Genomic DNA, 23,400 nt, shown 5'->3' with positions numbered 1-23,400 from the left:
AGCATTTTCCACGTTTTTTAAATTAAAATGTCTGTACAAACGATATAATTTATTAGCTAACATGATACACTACTACTATATAACATTATTAACACACGTTAATATCTTGTATTTCCACCCTTTGCTTTGGTGACAGCTTCCGGCATCTGTATACATCATATGCTTTATATCTTCATTATTTTCCCAAATATCCGTAATTCTTTTCAACTCAGATAATGTTGGAGAGTTGTAAACTAGTCTTGTGAGTAGGCAGACATTTTTTGTGGCATTCAAGTTTCACCTGACGCTATCGATACTCGAGCCTAACGTAAACGTTCGCACAGCCCTTAATCGCTCATCACCCTATTTGATTATTATCGATAGCAACAAATCAATTGCTATGTACATATCGTTATCAACGTATTCAGTAATAATTTTGCATGACCCAAGACAATTTTCCATATATGACATAATGTTATGTCAGAAAAGTGAAATTTTCGTACGCGGTCCTAATTCGATGGCCAGAAACTGTACAACATGGCGGCTCTCGCAATGTCGCTCATCACCCACACAATTTCATTATTATCGATAGTAACAAATTGCTATGTATATGTCGTTATCAATTTAGTAATAATTGTGGGTGACCCAAGACAATTTTCCGTACATGACATAATAGTGACAAGAGTGAACTTTTCGTACGTCCTAATTCGATGGCCAGGAATTATATCTAATAAACCAACTTACCCGAATAAAATAGAAGTCCATTCGGTTGTCTGGTTTTAAACTGCAAGCTAATGGATTCCTGCGTGCTCAAAACTGGATCACCTTTGCTCAAATCTATCGTGAGATACTCCGTTCCTTTGAAGGACGCCTCGGAGGGTGCTTTATCTGCAACAAAACGAATCGAAAGATTACAATTATGTAGCTGTTGTGCGAAACGGTACAAATGTAAAATAAACGATAAAAATACGTGACTAAACTGTAGTCGGAAACATTACAAGGTGGCTCGACAAAACGTTTAATATATGCAAATGTATGCAAACATACGTGACCAAGAGATGATTTTAATATTACGCTTACGTTTGTGGACAAATATATATTTTTACAGAGACAACGTACAAAAATGTGTGAAGTATTATCTGTATTAATTTGGGTGAAATACTAGGTGATTTTTCAGTAAAGTCTTTAGATGTTTCGTGGTTTTAAAGGAAGCCATGTTGATTTATATTATAGCTCTTTTTTTGTTAACGTAAGTTTTGATTATAAAGAGGGAGACAGGTAATTTTTACATTTTAGTTTAGTTGCTAATTGTGAAGATGTAAAGAGTAGATAAGATATAAACAAATATGCATAGATATGAGGAAAAATTTGTTAATTGTACAGGTGGAAATTATGATTTAAATAAATTGTTATTATATTTTATGAAATTTACAAATTTTTGAATTTACATATTATTAAACTTTTAAATGTTTAGTCTTCTAAACTTGCTAATTTATAAAATGCAGATTCTGAAATATTTGAAATGTTGTTTTCAGATTTTAGCTTCAAATTACTAAACTTTTCGGGTTTCAAATATTCAAATTTCTGAGTAATAAAATTAGCAAATTTTGAAAACTCTCAGTTTCTAAATTCCTAATTTCTTAAATTTCCAAATTCATAAATTCCCAAATATCTCAGTTCAATTAATTCATAATTAAATAATCATAATTTATGATATGATTTAATCATATAGTTCATAATTTACTGTGTAACATAATGCATCAAAAATAAGAGAAAATGTCGAAATAAAAACTATAGTTCTTTTCACTATAATATTTAATTACTTTCATCTCTAGTTATTATTTTGTATATGCTTTGTGCATAGTTTTAATATTGAACTCATTTTGCGTACTTTGAAGTATTATAATTACTCAAACATCAGAAATATAATATACAATAGCAACTTTGTCTATTTTACTATAATTTTAACAAATTTCGAACAGCAATATTAAACATAACCATAAATAAACATCTTAAATACGTAAAATACATCTTGGAGAAATTACTGAAAAATCCGATACTAACATGAAAAATAAATCTCTTTAACAAATATTGCACAAATAGTATTCGTATCGATACAATAGCATGCTTCATTTAAACTTTCATAAATATAGAAAAGTAATTTACAATTGTCAAAAATAATTGTGCAAAATAATTTACATTTTGTCTATATAATTTTAATAGAGACAATGCAATTTGTGGTTAGTATATATTTAAAAGTGAAATATAAATTCTTAAATGTGCACAAACATAGAACGTTCAGTAATAAAATTAGTGAGTGTTAATAATAGTAGTTATGGAATTATAAAATTATTAGAAGTTTAAACATACGATGAAGTTTATGAAGTTTATAGACAATTATGGGAAAATAATTAGCATAGGAATTATATTTTTAATATTATTAACATAATTATAATACAATCATATGTTATGAAAAATAATATAATATTCCCCGAACGTGGAATGCAAAGGTATTCTGAATAAATTGACGGATTTTTCATATTATTAATATAATTATAAAACAATTTTATTTTGTGAAAATTAATATGATTTTCTTTTGACACCAATGAAAATGTACTCTGAACAATTTAAAGGATTTTTAATGTTTTTAATATAATTACAATACAATTTTATATTATGAAAAATAATATGATTTTCTTTTGACATCAAATGACAATGTAATCTGAACAATTTAAAGGATTTTTAATATTTTTAATATAATTATAAAACAATTTTATTTTGTAAAAATTAATATGGTGTTTCCTTAATTTTAAATGAAGAAATATTCTGTACAATTTAAAGGATATTTAATATTATTAATATAATTACAATAAAATTTCATATTATAAAAAGCAATATAATTTTCGCTTAACATTAAATGAAAAATAATTCGGTACAATTTAAGGGATGTTTAATACCATTAATATAATTACAATAGAATTTTATATTATGAGTATTAATATAATTTCCCCTTAACATTTAAGGAAAATGTATTCCGTACAATTTAACGGAAGTCCTATTTTTGAGAAATGTTCAAAGGACAACGTAATCCTGAGAACTTTATCCGGTAAATGATTAAACTTTACTTGAAACTACCTGAAAGCTTCGTCGGAACTTTGTAATATCTATTCTAGAAAGAATGTCAAATAACTTTGTCCTAAAAGTTTAAAGGAAGAACGACTATTGAATTTTTAAATACGCGAATCTCCGTCGTCGAGGAAGCAAACCAGTTCTACGAACTAAATTAGAGAATTCTTATTTTAGAAGTTACACTTCCAACAATTAATCTCGTTCCACTCCCTGTGATAAAAGAGTTCGCTTTGAGTTTCTGATCATTAAGAAACTGCGAATTAATTAAACCTAACACAATTTGCAGAACATGGTTAAGCATAAAAACCAGATCTCCAGACAAGAACAACTTTGTTTAGAAAATAATCTGCGTCAATTACTGAAATTAATGAATGGAAGCTTATTAAAGTTTTAAAAGAATGGTGGTGATAAATAGTTGCAGCACAAGATGGATTTAATACTTTTGAGAATTTATAGCAACAGGAGAAAAGTAAGATTAATTACTTCTTGTTGGGACAGCTTTTTTATGGTGACTTTAACCACTATTGTGAGTTATGAACTTATGAACATTTTTGGTATAAACAATTATTGATAAAATTATTATTGCTGATATGTAAGATATTTTTTTATTACCTGTTCAGTTTAATTCGAAAATTATGAAAGGAACAATCATTCAATTATTATTCAAGTAATTATGGAATTCTTATATTTAATGTGATAACTGAAATGTATGAACATTTGATAATTTGAACGATTGAAAATGTTTCTGGATTTCTAAATTATTAAATCAGCAAATTATCAAATTATTACATCACCAAGTTACCAAATTACCAAATTAGCAAATCAATTTTTAAATTTCCATATGATCAAATTACAAAATTTCCCAAATTCTTAAGTTATTAACCTATAATAATAAAATTCCTCTATCTTTATCCTACATTTCCCCAAAACAAAAGTCTCTAGCTCTCAACATCCCAATAAAACCCTAATATCCTTCCAGATCTATTTGACTACATTTTACAAAACAAATTCCTACCAGAAGTTCTTTCCAGCATCAACTCATCTCTGTTTTCTAAAATTCCTTATCTCAAATTGCCAAGAAGAACACTCAAATATTCATCTTGCCAATTGTATAACTGTCAACCTATATTTCATCAAAAATTGTTGCTTTCCATACATCGTCCATATTACTTTCCGTAAAATGAAAAGAAAGTAGCAACATTGAACCATAGCATGGTAAAAGTAGCCAGTGAACCTGTTCTCAAGTGTAGAACGCTAGAAATAATGGGGACAAGTACATACTGCTACGTTTGGGTTGCCCTTTAAACTTTCAAGTATATTCGCGCCTTGATACGGTAAAATAAAGTTTAAGAAGAATATACAGCGACGTGGTGTTATCTGAAATTTAAGACTAGTAAGAAACATAAGTTTCCTTCTATAGAAAATTCCTGAGTATGCGCAAGAAAAATTAAGAAAGAAACATTTACTCGAACATTATTGTCAAATATTAATATCTGTTACGGTGGTTAAAAAGTTAGATGAATTCATTTAAAATTACTGTTTATTATTGATAACTTGTAGAATGCATATTATAGAGAGAGCATTAGGCTTCAGTACAAGTTTCTAAGAATACAATATGTAGGTCTTTCGTTTCTTCAGATACATTCAAGTTCATTAGTTTACATTAGTTCCAATTTGAATTCATTGTTTCATGACTAAAACTAAAACGGATGTACCCCGCGACAAATTGACGGAATTAAAAAAAATATTTTTTAATAGCGCAATTCTTTGTGAATAAAACAAAAAATAATGTAGTTGAATCGGATAAGAAATTTCTAAGAAAAAAATTCGTAAGTGAAGCCTGTTTATAAATTAATACAGGGTATGTCAGAACTAGTGTTCCTCTCCTGACTGGTTTTCCTTAAAATTTCTCGTTATTACAAGACAAATGGACGAAGTCAGAAAAAATATTTTTTAATAGCGCAATTCCTTGTGAATAAAACAAAAAATAATGTAGTTGAATCGGATAAGAAATTTCTAAGAAAAAAATTCGTAAGTGAAGCCTGTTTATAAATTAATATAGGGTATGTCACAACTAGTGTTCCTCTCCTGACTGGTTTTTCTTAAAATTTCTCGTTATTATAAGACAAAAGGACGAAGTCAGAAAAAATATTTTATAGTAGTCCAATTCTTTATGAATAAAACAGAAAAAATGTAGTTGAACCGGACAAGTAGTTTCTGAGAAAAAAATTCGCAAGCGAAGCCTGTATATAAATTTATACAGGGTGTCTCACAACTAGTGCTCTTTTCCTTAAAATTTTTCGTTATCATAAGAGAAATGGATGAAGTCAGAAAAAGTATTTTGTAACAGTCAAATCCTTCATGAATAAAACAAAAAAGAATTTAGCTAAATCGGTTGAGTGGTTTCTGAGAAAAAAATTCGAAAGTGAAGTCTATTTTCGGAAAAATGCGCAAAAATTGCAGATTTTGAAGGCTTGTTATTTCTCAACAAATTCGAAACCGGCAAAATGATGACTTAAACCTCCCCTAATTTTACATGGACTATATATTTTAATTAGGGAAAAATTGCAGATGGTGACGTCCAAAAGATTTGATGTAGAATGACCTAAATAGGAAAATAAATTCTAGTCGTTGAATTCATTTCTCAGATACAGTCTACTTATGTTCACTTTTAATTCTAATTTTCACGTCTATTCTAATGATTCACGTTGTTTAACACTATTTCTACCAAGAGTAAAGAATCATTTAAAGAATGGTGTAAACTCGAATGTTATCTCGGAAGTATTTTATGTATAAATCTTTGAAACATGAAGAGCGAGAAAAGTGGGACGGAAAATGAACTCTTGCATTTACAATAAGGCTCAGATGTCTCGGTAGACGAATAAATTTCTTTTAGTAGATGAAGAAATCATGGTGCTGTCGTGTCCTCAGTATTAATGTTTCTGTTCTACGACCATCTGTTAGCAACAATAATAATTGTTTGTTATGAGAACAAACGTTAATATCCAATGTATGTTAATTGAATTCTACAATTGCAAATACGTATTCCAAATAGAAGATATAATTTAAAATTAATAATCAAATTTGAGTTATTAATATGAAGAAGTTAGTATCAAGTATATAAAAATTTTACTCGCATTTATTTACATAATAAATTTTAGTTTTTGATTAAAGATGATTAAACCAAGGAAAAGTTTTGGTTAACCTTGACTAAAAAAGCTCTCGACTGAAGTCAATTTATAACTTTAAATTTAACAAGTTTGAATTACAAATTTAACTTCGATTATTTGATACACTTCACAAACACAATTTAACTTTTAATTAACAGAAATGTAATACTTAATGAGCGCACGAGCTTGATTAATTAACTGAAACCCCGAACTTTTTATCTATAAATTTTTATTCCACCGTGTTCTTAATTACGACTGCCAAATGCAGTTCATTGAATTTTAATTAATCATATGATATTAAATTATATCATATCAAATTATCTCGAAATATGTGCAGCTCAAAAGATGAATATTGCATTAAGCACCGATAGAAATGTTCTGCAATTATATTTTTATTCACAATTACTGAAATAATTAATTTTCTCGTTTAATCCCTCACATATGATTTTCATACATTTTTTAATTTCTTTCGTTCGAAATTTCAGGTTTCGTATCTTTTGATAAATAAATCCCCTTAGACAGGTTTCAATCTCGTATTTTCATAAAATAAATTAATATTTAAATTCGATAAATATGTAAGGATATTTAAATATTTTTCTATTTATAAAATAAATTAATTTTATTCAATCAATACTGTTCGACTTTTATTATTTCACAACCATTTTTAATTAACTAATATTTGAAAGCGTTTGCAAATATTTTTCTATCTATAAAATAAGTTAATTAGTATACCTATTTTAATTCAATTAAAATATTAAAACATTCAAAAATATTTTTATGCCCCCAAAATAAAATAATATTGTAATTCAATGAATACATAAAAATTGAAAATATTTCCTATCTAAATTAGACTAATTAAAATTTAAAACAATATATCCACTTGTCACAAAATTAATCAGTCGTCTCAAAATCAGTGTAGAAGCAACGTTCACTTATCAACGAAATGCGATGAGAAATTGCAGTTTAAAGAAAATCCCTGGTATCCCCGAAAAAGTGATTAGTCCGTCGTTCTTCATCGCAGAAATCCTTTTGAAAGTTGCCTATGTAGAGAGCGGCAAAGTCCTGGAAATTTACCGGTCCCGTTGAATAAATATTCATAACCGAGGGAACGTTTGGAATCATCAAGAGACCCGGCGTGAAATACTCAGACGTATTTTGTTAATTGCTTTCGTGAACGTATACGTGCCATTTCGTCGCTGTTCGAGCTTACTTGGTCATTGTCTTTCACGGCTACCACCAGAGGCAGTTTAACCAGGAGATTTACGGCAAAATGGTGGAGGAGGGAAGGTGCGATTGATCGTGAGAGTGCACCAGGTGCGGAGTTACCTAGCACGAGCACCCCTCCAGATGAGGACTACCCCATCGCTGACTTTCTAATGAATGGTACACGATTAATATGGATTAGTAGTGGTGTGTATCGTCCCACATAAAGGACTCCGTGCCCTTAGATAGTCTGTACGTATTTCTATGATTAGATCTGACTTGAACTCGCTTTGGATAACGGTGATGTGAAACGCGATAGGGGTGTGCATTGGATCATAGGGTTTCTAACAAGATCTCATGACGTGAAAGTATTTCTGGAATGAATTAATTTGCAGTTTGAGGTTTCAGGAAAATTAGAGGAGTTGCTTCAATTTGCACCGTGCATAATCAAATCATACTAATAAGATTTGACTTGAATTTTCTGTAGATAACGCAACGATGTGAAATACAATAGGGGTGTGTATTGGATCACAAGATTTCTAACAAGATTTCATGACGTTAAATTATTTCTAACTAGATCGAATTTGCAGTTTGACATTTGAGGAAAATCAGTGTGAAGGGGTGCTTCAATTTTCACCATGTATTATTATATCATACTATTAATAAGATTAGACTTGAATTTTCTGTAGATATCGCAATGATGTGAAACACGATGGGGGTGTGTATTTGATCACAAAATTTCTAACAAGATTTCATGACGTTAAATTATTTCTAACTGGAACGAATTTGCAGTTTGACATTTGAGGAAAATCAGTGTGAAGGGGTGCTTCAATTTTCATCATGTATCATTATATCATGCTATTAATAAGATTTGACTTGAATTTTCTGTAGATTAGGCGTAATGATGTGAAACACAACATAAGCGTACATTGAATCACAAGATTTCTAACACAATTTGTAGAACATAAAGTTATTTCCAATTACTACGTCGTGTTGTATCAACCCCTACAACATTAACTCTTACTGTATTAACTCCTCTACCTGACGCACAGTTTCACAGTTTCTGATGTGACACATCTTACTCGAATTTTCAATAAGCTTCAATTCGAAGTTTAAATCCAACTATAATTTGCATAGTCAAGGACTGAATATAAAATTGGTATAACATGTCAATTTCTTTTCTTTGTTTAAATATCGTAGCTGTGATTAGTTAGTTCCGACTGACGCATCTGACAAATAAATCATAGGGCAAGGGGTTAATTTGTAGTTTGAGGTTTGACGAAAACGAGTGTGCAGGGGTTGCTCCAATTTGCACTGTGTATAATTAAATCATGGTAGATTGCTGAATATAAAGGGGTGGGAAAGTGGTGTGCTGTTAGGGACACTTATGGATTACCATTTAGATATTTGAATATTTGATACATCTGACTTTCTAAATTTCTATCTTTTAAATTTTGGAATTTTGGAATTTTTGAACTTCTGGGGTCTATATTGCTAAATTACTGAATTTCTCAATTGCTGAATTGCTGAAATTCTGAATGTCTACATTTACAAATATCTAACTCTAAATTTCTATATTCTTAAATCAATTTTATTAATCATTTTATCTATTAATTTAAACTTATAGAAAAAGTCCCAAAATTTGAACCTACAGAAAATAGGAAACTAAAAACGGTATATTATTGTATCGATAAAAACTTGAATCACATATCTAATCCTCTCTCTATATTACATTCTAAGACCCAACATTCACATCCTAATTTGAAAACCAGGTCTTCACATATCAGCTTATTTCTACTGAAATATACCCTTACAAATACGTGCTACATTAAACCCTTCTAAAAGCGACGTCACCCTCGACTATTCATTTGATTGTGAGTAAATTAAAAATTTCGTGTAGGGCACTTTATATGAAGAAAAAAGAACACAGAGTACCTCGAGTAACAAAACAGCTGTTAGGAGTGATGATAAATTTCAAATTCACTGGCACGAAGGGAAAGCAAAGCGGCTGCCAATTAGCGTAACGTAATTACCAGAAAACGTTGCACCTTCTGGCTAGCATGTGTATTTGTGAGTCGCGATAATTACGCGATATCCGGCAGATTGGTGTGTCGTTTACCTCGGTTTTGCTCCATTGGGGGTCATTTGCCGCGGCATCTCGCACCTTCCCAAATCGACCGTTCGATTTGATAGCAATTTCCAGCGGCGAACGTAAGTATCGTGTAATTAACGCGCCTCGTTCCGCCGTAATTAAGCCGCTTCTCCGCGTATTGAATATCCTGGACTCCCCCGTCCCGTACACCTCTCTGCTTTAATTAATATCCCAACTTTTCGAGGAAACCGTCAACTTCCGACAGAATACCCTAGTCTGTACATGTTCGCTTCTCGACGAGCAAACTGCATCGATATTTAGCGACGTTTCATTTTTCTGCTGAAACTTTATTTACGGTTGGTAATTTCTATCGGTATGGGAGTTTGATAAAAGTGTGAAGAAATTGTGACTGGAACTGTAATTATTTAGATATGTTACAGCAAATATACGTGAAGAGTGAATTAATTTAAAGTAACCTAGACTGATAAGATTTGTAATCTTAAATATGCTGAAGGAAGTGAATTAGCTCAGATATAATTTAAACGTAGAAAAAAATATTGATGTATGATCAGTGAAATTAAGTGCAGTAATTTTGATAATTTTCATTGGTACAGAAAAATTTGGTACTAAAAATCAGTAACACTTTAATGGCCACCTACGCTGTCAAATATTGGTCAAGTAATATGAAGAATTAATTTAAAAAAAATTTTATGTAAATTCATAAAATAATTCAACGTGTGGGAACATAAAACAAACGAAAACAACATATATAATACAACAAATTTAATATTTTTTCTTTATGTGATAATTATTGGAGTAATCATATATGTTCATCAAGCATCACACACATGTGTGACTCTAACAGTTGTTCCGACTATCACACATATGTGTGGGCAACCATTAAAGTGTTATATAAATATACTAGAAAAAGTATACAATATAAACAGAGTGAGTTAATCTAATGTAACCTAAGAAAAATTTAATATCCTTAAATTTTCAAATCTAAGAGTTTCAAATTTTGCAACAATTTAAATTTCTAAAATATCAAACTACTGAATGTACCTGAAAATTCTTAAATCTCTAAAGTACGGAAAGCACCAGAGAAACCGTAGAGTCTTAAATAACACACGATGCAAAAGGATCGTTCATTTCAACCGCAATTACAAATCCCGAATGATCGAGGAGATATTTCCACGCGAAACGGGCGAGCCGGTATGCCATAAATCGAATTGTGCGGCGAAAGAAACTCGCCCGGTGGCGCGCGAAACGAGCATCGAACTTTCTTCATAATTCAAACGATTGCAGTGCTTCGGGGGTGTGTTTCACAATTAGCCAAAGCCGACGAGCTTTAACGTCGCCTCGACTCTCTGGCTCGCCCATTTTCGCCCCACTTGCCGCACCTTTTCGCCTCTGTCGAGTCGCGTGTTGAAAACTTTCCCTTGAATCCCGTGTCTCCGCCAATACCGTTGGTCCAACGAATGCTGCGTTTAATCCTCTAACAAGAACCAGTGTCAATCGACCATTTTAACTGAACTTAGCAGTTTTGAAGATGTCTCGAGTTGGCGAGGAAGTCGATCAAAATAAAAGCTACGTCTACGATAAATCTTTTGTTAAACAATAAATATTTTAACAAAATACGTATTTTCTTTTAAATATTCACTTTGAAATTGGACCTCAAAGTTAAAGTTGCAGAATATGTTTTGTTAGTGTTAAATTTTATATATTCGCATATTTTTTTATCATTTATTTGATGACCATCTTCATTTTGAAGTATAATAACAACCATATATACTTTTCAATTGGTCACGAAAATTCATGCAATAAGAATTCAAATTTAGATTTTTGACCTGAAGCTTTGAAAGGACTTTTCACCATAGGCTAAACTTTAGAGGGTCATTTTTTTGGGCAGCCTTAGTAAATACAATAAGTAAATTCTTGACCATGCTGTCCGTCATCTGCACTGGTCATTTTAACAGTTGGATATGTTCAAATTTAATGAAACTGAATCTGAAGAAGCAGGAAAGGTGAAAATGACAATTTCAATTTAGCTAAATACTAAATGCGCAGAATTAAAAAAAGATTGTTCTTAAAGAAGTTAAATTTATTGAAATAAAATTAAATGAGGTAAAAGTTAAAGTGTGAAATTTATTGAAACAAAATTAGAGAAGGTAAAAGTTAAACTATAAAATTCATTGAAACAAAATTAGAGAAGATAAAAGTTAAAAAGAAAAGTTTACTAAAATAAAAAAGCTAAGAGAACTAAAAATCATAATTCATAAATAAAACTCATTTAAAATTAAAAGCCTAGATCTAAAATTAACAATTCTTTACTCAGCAAAAATTAAATTTATTTAAAATTCAAAATTTAGAACGAGGTAAAAATCAGAATTCTTAAATTGTCAAAAATTAAATTTATTTGAAATTCAAAAACTGGAACATCTAGAAATAATAATTTTTTACTCCGCGAAAAGTAAATTTATTTAAAATTCAAAAGCTAGAAAGAGGTAAAAATAATTTTTAACTCCCCAAAAAGTAAATTTATTCAAAGTTAAAAATGTAAAAGAGTTAAAAATAATAATTTCTAACTCAGCAAAAATTTGAAACCTCATTTTGTTTCACATCGACATTTCAAACCGTTTCGGAGATAAAGATAGCACCGTTTAAGTGCGCAGGATTCCTGAATGGTGGCCGAAATTCCAGGATACAACGCGACCCACATTTTTTTCCCGGGAAGTACGCACGTCGCACGTAGTAGTAGTAAAAAAGAACGTTGACTCAGCATTTGCCACTGACCAGCGCACAAGCGGTGAGTTTGCGGTAGATCAGTGATATGGCGCGAGTGAAAGATTTAAGCGGGCCACTGAAAAATTACGGTACAAATAAAAGATTCGAGGACGCGAGCAAAAAGTCGGTATGCACGAGTGAGAGATTTGAGTGTGTGAACAAAAAATTCTTATTTCGAGAGACAAAAATTAATATTACTGCGGTAGTGAAAGGTACGAGTACTTTTGCGAGGGAAGTCCGAATGTACAAGTGAAAGATTCGAATGTTTGAGCGTGAAGTTCAAGTGTGTTGATCGATTTTAAAATATGACTGAAAAATGAAATAGTAAGAATGAAAAAACTGAATTTGAGAGTAAAAAACAAGTTTGTGAATGAACAAGTGAAAGATGCGAATGTTTCAGCGGGAAATTCGAATGTACAAATGAAAGACATTAATGTTTGAGAGCGAAATTCAAATGTATGAATTGAGATTAAAGTATATGAGTGAAAAATAAGATAGTAAGAACCAAAAATCCGGCATGAGAAGAAAACACGAGATTATGAGTGTAAAAACGAGAAATGTAAATATTTGAGCGGAAAATTCAAATATACAAATGAAAAATTCGAGTGTCGGAGCGCGAAATTCAAACGTACAAAGATTACAGTATATAAAAAGAAAAAACAATAAATACGAAAAGATTGAGTATATAAGTAAAAAATTCAAGTGTACGTTCAAATGAAAAATGCGTTTTTGAGCGGGAAATTCAAATGTACCAATATAAAAGTATATCCATAACAATTTTAACAATAAATACAAGTAAATCATGTAATGAATGAACAGTTAGAGTATGTAAATAAAGAAAAAATGAAAGTAAACTAATAAATGATCCAAAAGAAAGATGCTAGTGAAAGGTTAGAATACACGACTGGATCGCGAGCACATAAGCGGGAAGTTTGAATACGCAAGTAAGAAACTGGAATATGCGAAAGAAAAATTCGAGAATAACCAAGTAAAATGTATCAGTGTATAACTGAAAGCTCGGAGTGCACGAGCGATACAGAGATAGCGAAATATTTAAAACTTTGTCCTAATTCAGAAGATATCTTGACAAGCACAAGTCGTACGCGTGAAATGAAAGCTGTTCTTAACTGGCAGTCTTCCTGCCTGACTATAATTATGGCGACAAGGAAGATTTATTATTATTCTGTTCTGAATAATATGTATCGTTTTTTCAACGCTTTTAGCATTCAACTTAATTGTATCGTGACCTGTTATGTAGGTTACCAGTGAATATAAATAGGGAAAAACTGGAATCATCAAGATAAAAAGTTAATTTATAGTACATTTAACAAGGTATTGTTTAAAGTGTTAGGCTATTAACACGAGAGAAATGTTGTGAAATATATGGAGTGTACTTTTGTAGGACTCTGATTTATTATATTGGATTATTATCGGTTTTATGTCAACTAATTTTGTGTTCATTTGGGTGTAGACATCTTTTGGATAAAAATAAATATAGAGAAAGAAGTTTCTTTACTTCTTCAAGACTTTTTAGAAGATTAAATATATAAGTTTGAGAAATCTTTAGGTCTTGAAATTTGCTAATTTTATAATTCTAAATTTCGGAAATTTTCTATTTCTTAAATTCCCAAATTGTCAAACTTCCAAACTTCAAAATTTTGAAATTTTCAAGTTCTCATGTCTCTAAATATCCAAATCTTCAAATTCCCAAATTTTCAAACTTCTCTTTCCAAATTACCAAATTTGCAAATCTCTGACTCCTCAAACCCCCAAATTCTCAAATCTCCAAATCCCCAAACCCCCAAATTCTCAAATTTCCCAAATTCTCGAATTTTGAAATTTGCAAATCTCCAAATTCTCAAATCCCAAATTTCACTCTCCAAATTGCCAAATTTGCAAATCTCTAAATTCTCAAACCCCAAATTTTCAAATTTCACTCTCCAAATTACCAAATTTGCAAATCTCTGAATTCCCAAACCCCCAAATTCTTAAATCTCCAAATCCCCAAACCCCCAAATTCTCAAAACCCCCAAATCTCCACAGCAATACTCGAAGCACATACAACGAATAAACAGAATCCCACGAAAAATGCCGTCAGCGACGAAATTCTTTTATTACACGAAATAACGAGCCGTTGGAGTCTTGCGCAAATAAGAAGTCACGGGGGCAGATTTTAATAAATTCCGACGGCTGTGCGAGACGATAAAAGTGGCATTAACGGTGTCGTTCGATCTCATCTCCGACGTCCTCGTTGTCCTCGTCCTCGTCCATGCGGGATTAGCCGAGTAATCTCTCGAAGAGCTTCGAGGACGGGAGTAACGAGATCCCGGGGGAAACGAAGACCTTTTCTCATCTTGGAAGCCGTGCTTCTCGCCGCGTTCCTGTTCCCTTCTTTTTCTCTGCTTCCTCGAGCGCGTGCAAAAAACTTTCCGCCTGGAATAAACTCGTTCCTTTTAAGTACGAGCTGAAACGACGAGCGTCGAGGAACACGTACCTTGACGGATCCTCAGCTTCCAACGGTTAAATGCTCGTCCGTTGAACAATCGCGAATTTCGATAAATATTTAGGGCCTCTTCAAACTTTCAGCGTCTTTCGATCGATATTTCGAGACGGGGAACGTTGAACCGTGCTTTCGGTATTTGCAGATTTTCCTCGATATTTGATTCTGCGAGAGGAGAAAGTTTTTGAATAATTCTTCGGGTATTTCTTGTGCGGAAGTATAGGTGCTGTGTTTAATATGGAATAATATTTACTTGGTTGAAGATCGGTGGAATTTTAGATATTGAGATCGCTAGATATTATAGATGTCTGGATTATTATGCTCTTACGTTCTTAGATTTCTAGATTCCTAGATTCCTAGATTTCTGGATTCCTAGATTCTTAGATTTCTAGATTCCTAGATTTCTAGATTCCTAAATTCCTTAAATCCCAAATTCCCCAATTCCCCAATTCCCCAATTCCCCAATTCTCTAATTCCCTAATTCCCTAATTCTCCAATCCCCATATTCCCAAGTTCTCAAATTTCCCAATTCCTCAAATCCTCAATTCCACAATTCCCCAATTCCCCAATTCCCCAATTCCCCAATTCCCCAACTCCCCAATTCCCCAACTCCACAATTCCCCAACTCCCCAATTCCCAAAATTTCCCAATTCCATAATTCTCCAATTCCCAAATTTCCCCATTTCCAAATTTCCGAATTCCCAAATTGACAAGTTCTCAAATTTCCCAATTCCCCAATTCCTCAATTCCTCAATTCCACAATTCCTAAATTACCGAATTCCATAATTCTCCCATTCCCCAATTCCCCAATTCCCCAATTTCCTAATTCACCAATTCCATAATTCTCCAATTCCCCAATTCCCTAATTCCCAAATTTTCCAATTCCATAATTCACCAATTCCCCAATTCTCCAGTTCCCCAATTCCCTAATTCTCCAATTGCCCAATGCCCTAATTCCCAAATTTCTCAATTCTGCAATTCCCAAATTCCCAAATCCCTCAATTCCCAAATTTCTAAGTTCCCAAATTCCTAAATTCCTTGATTTCTGGATTCGTACATGCTAACTTCTCTGTATCGCTATATATCAAAATCCTTGAACAGCTATATCTAGAAATACCTAGACCCTAGCATCACTAAATCCTTAAATCCTTGCATATATTCCTATATTTCTAGAATTCTATATTCTTAAATTTGAGATATTCCTATACCTCTAATCTACTATGTCCTCAGATCCCTGTATTCTTCAATACCTAGAGTTATATAAAGATAGAGATCTAGTAGTATAGGAGTGCATATATGTATGTAAGTATGTGAGTATATGAATAGAGGTTCAGTAATCCAAAAATACAGCAATCTCAGAATATGGAAACATCTATTCTGAAATTGTTATATTCTTGGTATAGTATCTACTTCACTGAATCTCTATATACTCACATACCCACATGTACTCTTATATTTCCAGATCCTCCCTTTATCTCTATAACTGTATAGATATTCCTGTAACTCCACCTCTGTATCTCTTTAACTCCACATCCATCTCCAAATCCCTATATCTACAGATCCCAGCCTTCCCAATCAAGATAACTACTTTAAATATACTCGAATCGAAATAAGCATTTCTCATGTCGTCGTTGTGTTTTCGTTGTATCGCTTCCTAAGCCACCTCTCCTGAGCAATAAAATAAATTATCCGATACTTAAGCTGGCCAGTCGACGAAAAAGTACGTCGAGACCGATTCAGTCCGTTTAATAAATCTCGATGGCTCGCGAGGATAAAAGTATACTAAGGAAGTCGTTCGATTTATTTCCAGGTGCTCACTCTTTCGGTTGTATCCTCTCATACATCCAAAGGATTATCGAACTAATTCAGGATGTCCTTCGGAGGGAGAGAAGAAATCGAGGGAGGACGAAACTTTCAATAAAACCGATTTTCACTCGGTTCGGGATACGGTTAGGGATATAGCAATGGAGGGGTTGTCCCCTTTTGGAAGGGAAGACAAATATCAATCGGTATCTGATTAGCCTATTTCGGTGATGTTATTCAAAGGTATCGAGATATTATTCAAAATATTTTACATAATACATAGAATTCTGGAAATGCTATACCCAGCTATATATATAGTAATGAACATAATCACCTTTACTGTAGTAGTGACAAGTAATGACTGTGTCATAGTCAAGTGACAATTGATGACACAGGGAATTTGAGTACATATAGGGTGCTGCACTAAGAATTTCACTGATACATTACATTTCACTGATGATTCCATTCTTTAGAGGGGGTGAGAATGATCCCATATCAAGCATATCAGACTTAGATCCTCAAATTTCCAAGTCCCACATTTCTAAATTTCCGCATCTGAAATTCACAAATCTATAAATTTATAAACTTGTAAGTTTGCGAATTGATTAGTTTAAAGTGATGCGTTAGCTCTGGATGCGAAAATGAATTGTGTTGAGAAACACAGTTAAATAACTGCAGGACATCATGGAGCAGGCCTTTTGACTTAGTTCTATGGGACAGTATAACAAACAAGTTGACTTTAGCACCAGATTTTCACTAAGCGCTCTTTTTTACTATCAGTTCAGTTTTTGAAGAATGCAGCCCTTTCGAGACTTGAAATAGTCTTAAAAAATAGGGACATAGTAGCGAAGTGCCCTGGTGGATGAGGACGCCAATGGCGTGCAAATTGAGCGGGGTGAGATAGGAGTGGGAGGAATCCTAATATCAAGTGATATCAGTGTCAGTCTATTACTTTCGGAGATACTAGTTACAAATTTTTGAAATAACACAGAATTCTTCCTACGCTGTCATAAATAACATAACCATCTGTAGTAGCTGCTAACAAGAGGAACAACCGATGACACAGTAGGAAGCTACGACCTGGGCATCTACAGGGTGCTCTACTAAGAATTTTACTAATACATTGCCCATTGCATTAGTATCTTGCATTTTTGGTAAGTGAAAATTCAATGTTTCTAAACAATTACCGTGCTTTAAAGGGGGACACCCCCTCCCCGGAAAATATAACCTAACTCAATCATACTGTGGTCCAATATTTGTCGAACTGAAATGTTATCTTCTATTCGTATATGTATAAGTGGCAAATTCACAAATTCACAAACAGAAAATAGCTTGTTATAGGTCCACTCTTAAGTAAAATTCTTTCTATTAGTAACAAATTTATTTGCGAATACAGCTTGTTATTTCCACCAAAAATGAAAATCATATTCGTATGCAGTCGAAACGAGTAAAACGACGAGATTAAAGTAAACGTAAGCTACAGTTTACGAAATGTGTTGGATACGTATGGGACACCCTGTAGATACTCAGGTCGATGGCACTACTACAACGGTAGTTACTACAGGAGATGGTTGTGTTATGTATAGATAGAATTCTATGTATTGCACTAAATGTTATTAATTAATATCTCCGAAACTAGTAAGCTGCAGTTACGATATTTAAGCTTGATATTTGAAGACCTCAGTTTTCCTTTTCACACATTCAAAGCACATGTCGATCGACCATTGCACTTCGGTAAAACGAGGGTTTTCGGTAAAACGCCCGATCAGAAACGATACTCCCGCGAGAATTAGGATTCGATCAAAAATACGTCTAAGACCAAAATCGATTCGCGATTCCTCGATGTATCTCGATGGGGCCAGGATTTCATTGGGATCTCGTTACCAAAGTTCCCGCGAACTCGTTAACCACGCCGGAAGTTGAACGAAATCCATGAAAAATAAGATGCGATATGCCGTCTTGATTTCAAGTTTCATCCCATGAAATATTACGTATTTTTCGTCATTAAAAGTTTGCTCCAGGTACAGCTGGGAAGCTCGAATCGTTCGCGAGAAACGAGGAATGTTTTTGAGGAGCCAATTAAAAGCGATAAATTTCTGAATTAAAAATGGAATTGCACGGAAATACGCATTGAGTTCGAGTCTGATGTACCGACATCTTCGAGGAGTATTTGTTTCGATTTCAAGGAGGTAGCGACGTCGAGGGCTTTTAATGAAAAGTACGGACACCGTTCAACAAGCTAATAATTTAAGATACTGAATTTGAGAATCGATATTTGATATGTATTATAAATTGAATCATTCTGTGTCTTAGTAAGTGCTTTTTCCTGTATTAGTAAAAAGTCTTACAATTCTTATCTTCGTTACATTCATATTTTAATTGTATGTAATAATAAATATTAAATATTTAAATATTTACTGTATTGTATGTTTATAAATCTACAAATCTACAAATTTACAGATTCCAATATTTTTTTAAATTACAGTTCAAAAAATTGATCATCTGTCAATACCCATAAGTGAACGCCACTTAAATTTAAGTCTCCCTCTCTCAGCACGTCTCTCTTCCCTATTCATACTTATCATAAACCAATAACAAATAAAAATAAACAAAAATAACCTAACCAAATTAACAATCATTCCTTCACCAAAGACTTCTTCAATCATTCCACCAAAGACCAATATAGATTTAACTTTCACAAATCTTCAACCCTCTTTAAGCAAATAAAAACCGCAGTATCATCGTAGGTTTCGACAGTCATCTGTCCATTAAAATGACAAGTTATCTTCCGCCTCCTATCAAACACGTTCCAGCGAGTGACTTTCATATGGGTTCAGTATATAGCCGATTTCGATATAAACGTTGAACCGCGATCGTTCTTATCTACTCGCACAGCTCCTCGTAAACAGCCCTCCGCTATCTATCGCTACATTGGAGCAGAGGGTCCTTCTACTCTTTCTGCCGTTTTCTGAACATCTCCTATCTATCGACTCGTTGCTGCTTCTACTCGAGAAATGGCCGCATCTGCTTTCCCTCTGCGCGAAACGTCAGACTTCGATAATGTCAATGTCCTTATTTCTGAGTATATAAGAGATTTAGAACTGTATGGTTTATAATTTTTGAGTTTGGAGATTTAGGAACTTTGATGGGGTGGAAATTTTCAAGTTGAAGAATTTTGGGAATTTTGACTATGGGAATTTTGATGTGTGGGAATTTAGAAGGGTGGAAGTTTGAAAATTTGAGAACTAGGGAATTTAGGGATGTAGAAATATGAAAATTTTGAAGTTTGAAAATTTAGGTGTATAGAAATTAAGTATTCGGAAATTTGAAAGGGTAGAAACTGGAATATTTGAGAATTAGGCAGGGTGAAAATTTGACAATTTTGGGAATTTAGGAACTTGAGAATTTGGGAAGATGGGAATTTGCAAACTTAGAAATATAAAAGAATTTGAAAGTTTTGAAACTTGAAAGTATGGAAATTTAGGTATTTGGAAATTTGGAAGGGTGGAAATTTGAAAATTTGAGAGTTCAGGAATTTTTAAATTTAGAAACTCGGATATATGGAAATTTTAAAGTTGAAAATTTTTTAATTTAGAAGAGCGAAATTTTTTAAATTTGTGGATTTGAGAATTTGAAAATTTCAGAACATGAATTCATAATTTCATAATTTTAAATTCTCAAACTTTAAAAAATCTTAATTTTCAATTTGGAATACGTGAGATCTGAAAATTTGTCATCATCCAATTAAAAAATGTCTAAACTTCTGAAAATGTCTGAACGTCTCTCACATAAGTTTTAAAACTCACCCTTAATAAATAACCCAAGAAGTGACACAAAACAATAAAAACCCTAATTGAAAAATAGCTAGAAACTTCAAGCATGCGATAATTAACAAAGAAAAGACAATTGTATACCACACATTTACTATAACCGAATCTAAATGTCACTTCACATATATTGTATATGTATATTGTATGTAAGAAACTAAAATCATACATATTAAAATTAAATACCTAATCAAAGTTATTCTCGATATCAATCTACCGCACCCATATCCAGTTACACATCCAAATGGATATAAAATAACACTTTAATTAATATAGCTAAGGTAATTACAGACATTAGATAAGTCTCTGTAATTATACCGTACAGCTGCTATTATCTTCGATACGTGCTTCCATATTCGTTAATGAAATAATTCTTCTTCCGCGTAAAAACGTTCATTTCATAGAACTGGACGTGAGTAATTACCGGATAATGAATGTACCGATTTGGTGCTATTTTCCCATCCATCAAAATTAATTTGCTCTATCATTCACAAGCGCTAGAAAAACTGATTTTTTCCATGTAATTTGCGTGTTTAATTTAATTAATGTTAGACAACATTTTTACTCAATTCTTAATTTATTTAAAGTAATTTTACTACCACTTAATGGTAGAGTTATAAAATTATAAGTACAATTATAAAATGATATCAGTTTCTTTTAATGATGTTTGAGAATTTCAAAATTTCTAGCTGTGGAGATTTAGGGATTTGGGGATTTAGGAAGTTTGCAATTCAACGATTTGGGGATTTAGTGATTTGGAAGTTTAGAGATTTAAAATTTTCAAGATTTTCAAGATTTTGGAGATTTTTGGATTTTAGAATTTAGAAATTTGGGAATCTAGGTACTGGAAAATATAGGAATTTGAAGATGTAGATATTTGGGGATACAGAGACTTGTGGATTTAGGAATTTGGTGGAATGTGGATTTAGGAATGTAGAAATTTGAAGATATAGGAAATTGGAGATATAGGAATTTGGGGATGTAGAGATTTGGGGATACAGAGACTTGTGGATTTAGAAATTTGGTGGAATGTGGATTTGGGAATATAGGAATTTGAAGATATAGGAAATTGGAGATATAGGGATTTGGGGATGTAGAGATTTGGGGATACAGAGACTTGTGGATTTAGAGATTTGGTGGAGTGTGGATTTGGGAATGTAGGAATTTGAAGATATAGGAATTTGGAGATATAGGGATTTGGGGATGTAGAGATTTGAGGATACAGAGACTTGTGGATTTAGGAATTTGGTGGAATGTGGACTTGGGAATGTAGGAATCTGAAGATATAGGAATTTGGAGATATAGGGACTTGGGAATGTAGAGATTTGGGGATGCAGAGAATTGTGGATTTAGAGATTTGATAGAGTGTGCATTTGGGAATGTAGGAATTTGAAGATATAGGAATTTGGAGATATAGGGACTTGGGAATGTAGAGATTTGGGGATGCAGAGACTTGTGGATTTAGAGATTTGGTGGAGTGTGGATTTGGGAATGTAGGAATTTGAAGATATAGGAATTTGAAGATATAGAAATTTAGGGATTTGGTGGAGTGTGGATTTGGGATGTAGGAATTTGAGTATGTAAGGTTTCGAGGATGTAGTAGATTTGGGAATATAAAAATTTGAGGATGTAAGAATTTAGGAAAGAAAATGATTCCTTCTCCTTCTCGTTCCTTTTTTCACTTAGACCTGGCACAGCAAAGCAAGAACCACAAAAACTACTACCTGCCAGCCAGAATTCTAGCATCAGATTTACCAAACTTACTTAATTTAAACAGACTTACTAGCACAATATAAACTACCTAACATAATATAAATTACCCAAGACCCAGTCAAGATCTTAGAATAAACCCATCCTTGTCTATGAACACAAAAGACGAGGACAAAGGGACATCCAAAATGTAAGGGACTTTCCTGAACGCTAGCACATCAGAAATAATAAAAGAGACTTAAGCGAATTGGCTCGGGAGATTTATTGTCCCCCCCATTTTATCCCAGTTAATCTCCCAATCTTTCAACAGCATGAAACATTCGTGCAATTAATATTAACAAGTCTTGAGACAGACAAATCCTTTTCGGTCAAATGGCTTGTTCTCAAAGGCTCGATAAGCGTCGGTTCTGAATCGCCGGCGGCTTCTAGTTGGAGGAACGAATTTCCACGGACGCACAAAGGGACACACCGGGACCTGAATATGTATGGTTCCCGATCGATATGAATCGGCGAAATCTCGATCCCATCGAATGAATACGAATCACGCGGCCAAGTTTTCCCTGAATCTGGTCGTCGTCGTCCACGGTACCGTTGTTTGGAATCCGGACTGAATCGATGCGAAAGTCCTTGGTTCTGCACCAGCTTCTCGGCAACTTCTTCCCATTCATGTCTCGAGAAACTACGAACTCTCTGACCGTCCACTGTCGTCGGATACACTGCGATCCTTTTGTGCCTTTGTGGACGGCTTGTACCTGCTTGATTTCCGGTTATGCGTTTTTTTCGACGACTGCGACACAGAAAATCCACTTTGTTGAAGCGAACTCTTTGAATGGGATGATTTCACGGTGGACAAATATTTTGGGAAAATTTCTTTGAAATTCACTGCGATGTATGCTACAAGTTTGATGTTTGTCACCTTTTTGGGGAATTTTAGATTGCTATATTTCTGGATTTATGTATTCCTAGATTTGGACATCTCTAGATTTAAATATATCGCTGGATTAGTATAATCCTAGATAACTCGATCCACATATCTTCATATAGTTAGATCCTGTGCTTCCAAATACTCTGCAGATGTTCAGAGTTTTTCTTCAACACCATATTATTAAATCCACATATCCTCATATTCCTATATTCTAAAAGTCCCATCTCCAAATTTGTACCTCTCCAAATCTCTACCTATCCTAAACTTCTACATCCCCA

At 33.0% G+C, this 23,400-nt stretch overlaps 1 protein-coding gene across 6 annotated transcripts in view; it reads right to left on the bottom strand.

Annotated features, from left to right (window-relative positions):
• The window catches only part of Nrx-1 (neurexin 1), a 583,956-nt gene that overhangs the window by 314,826 nt on the left and 245,730 nt on the right, over positions 1–23,400 (bottom strand). For all 6 annotated transcript variants that reach the window (XM_076536346.1, XM_076536345.1, XM_076536349.1 and 3 more), the window contains exon 4: positions 724–867. In XM_076536346.1, the coding sequence (XP_076392461.1) occupies positions 724–867 (144 nt within the window). The remainder of the gene's footprint in view (positions 1–723; positions 868–23,400) is intronic.

This window comes from Megachile rotundata, chromosome 10 (genome assembly GCF_050947335.1).
Source record: "Megachile rotundata isolate GNS110a chromosome 10, iyMegRotu1, whole genome shotgun sequence".
NCBI classification, from domain to species: Eukaryota; Metazoa; Arthropoda; class Insecta; order Hymenoptera; family Megachilidae; genus Megachile; species Megachile rotundata.
Note: the sequence above shows the minus strand (reverse complement) of the source record. Positions and strands in the feature narration are given on the sequence as shown.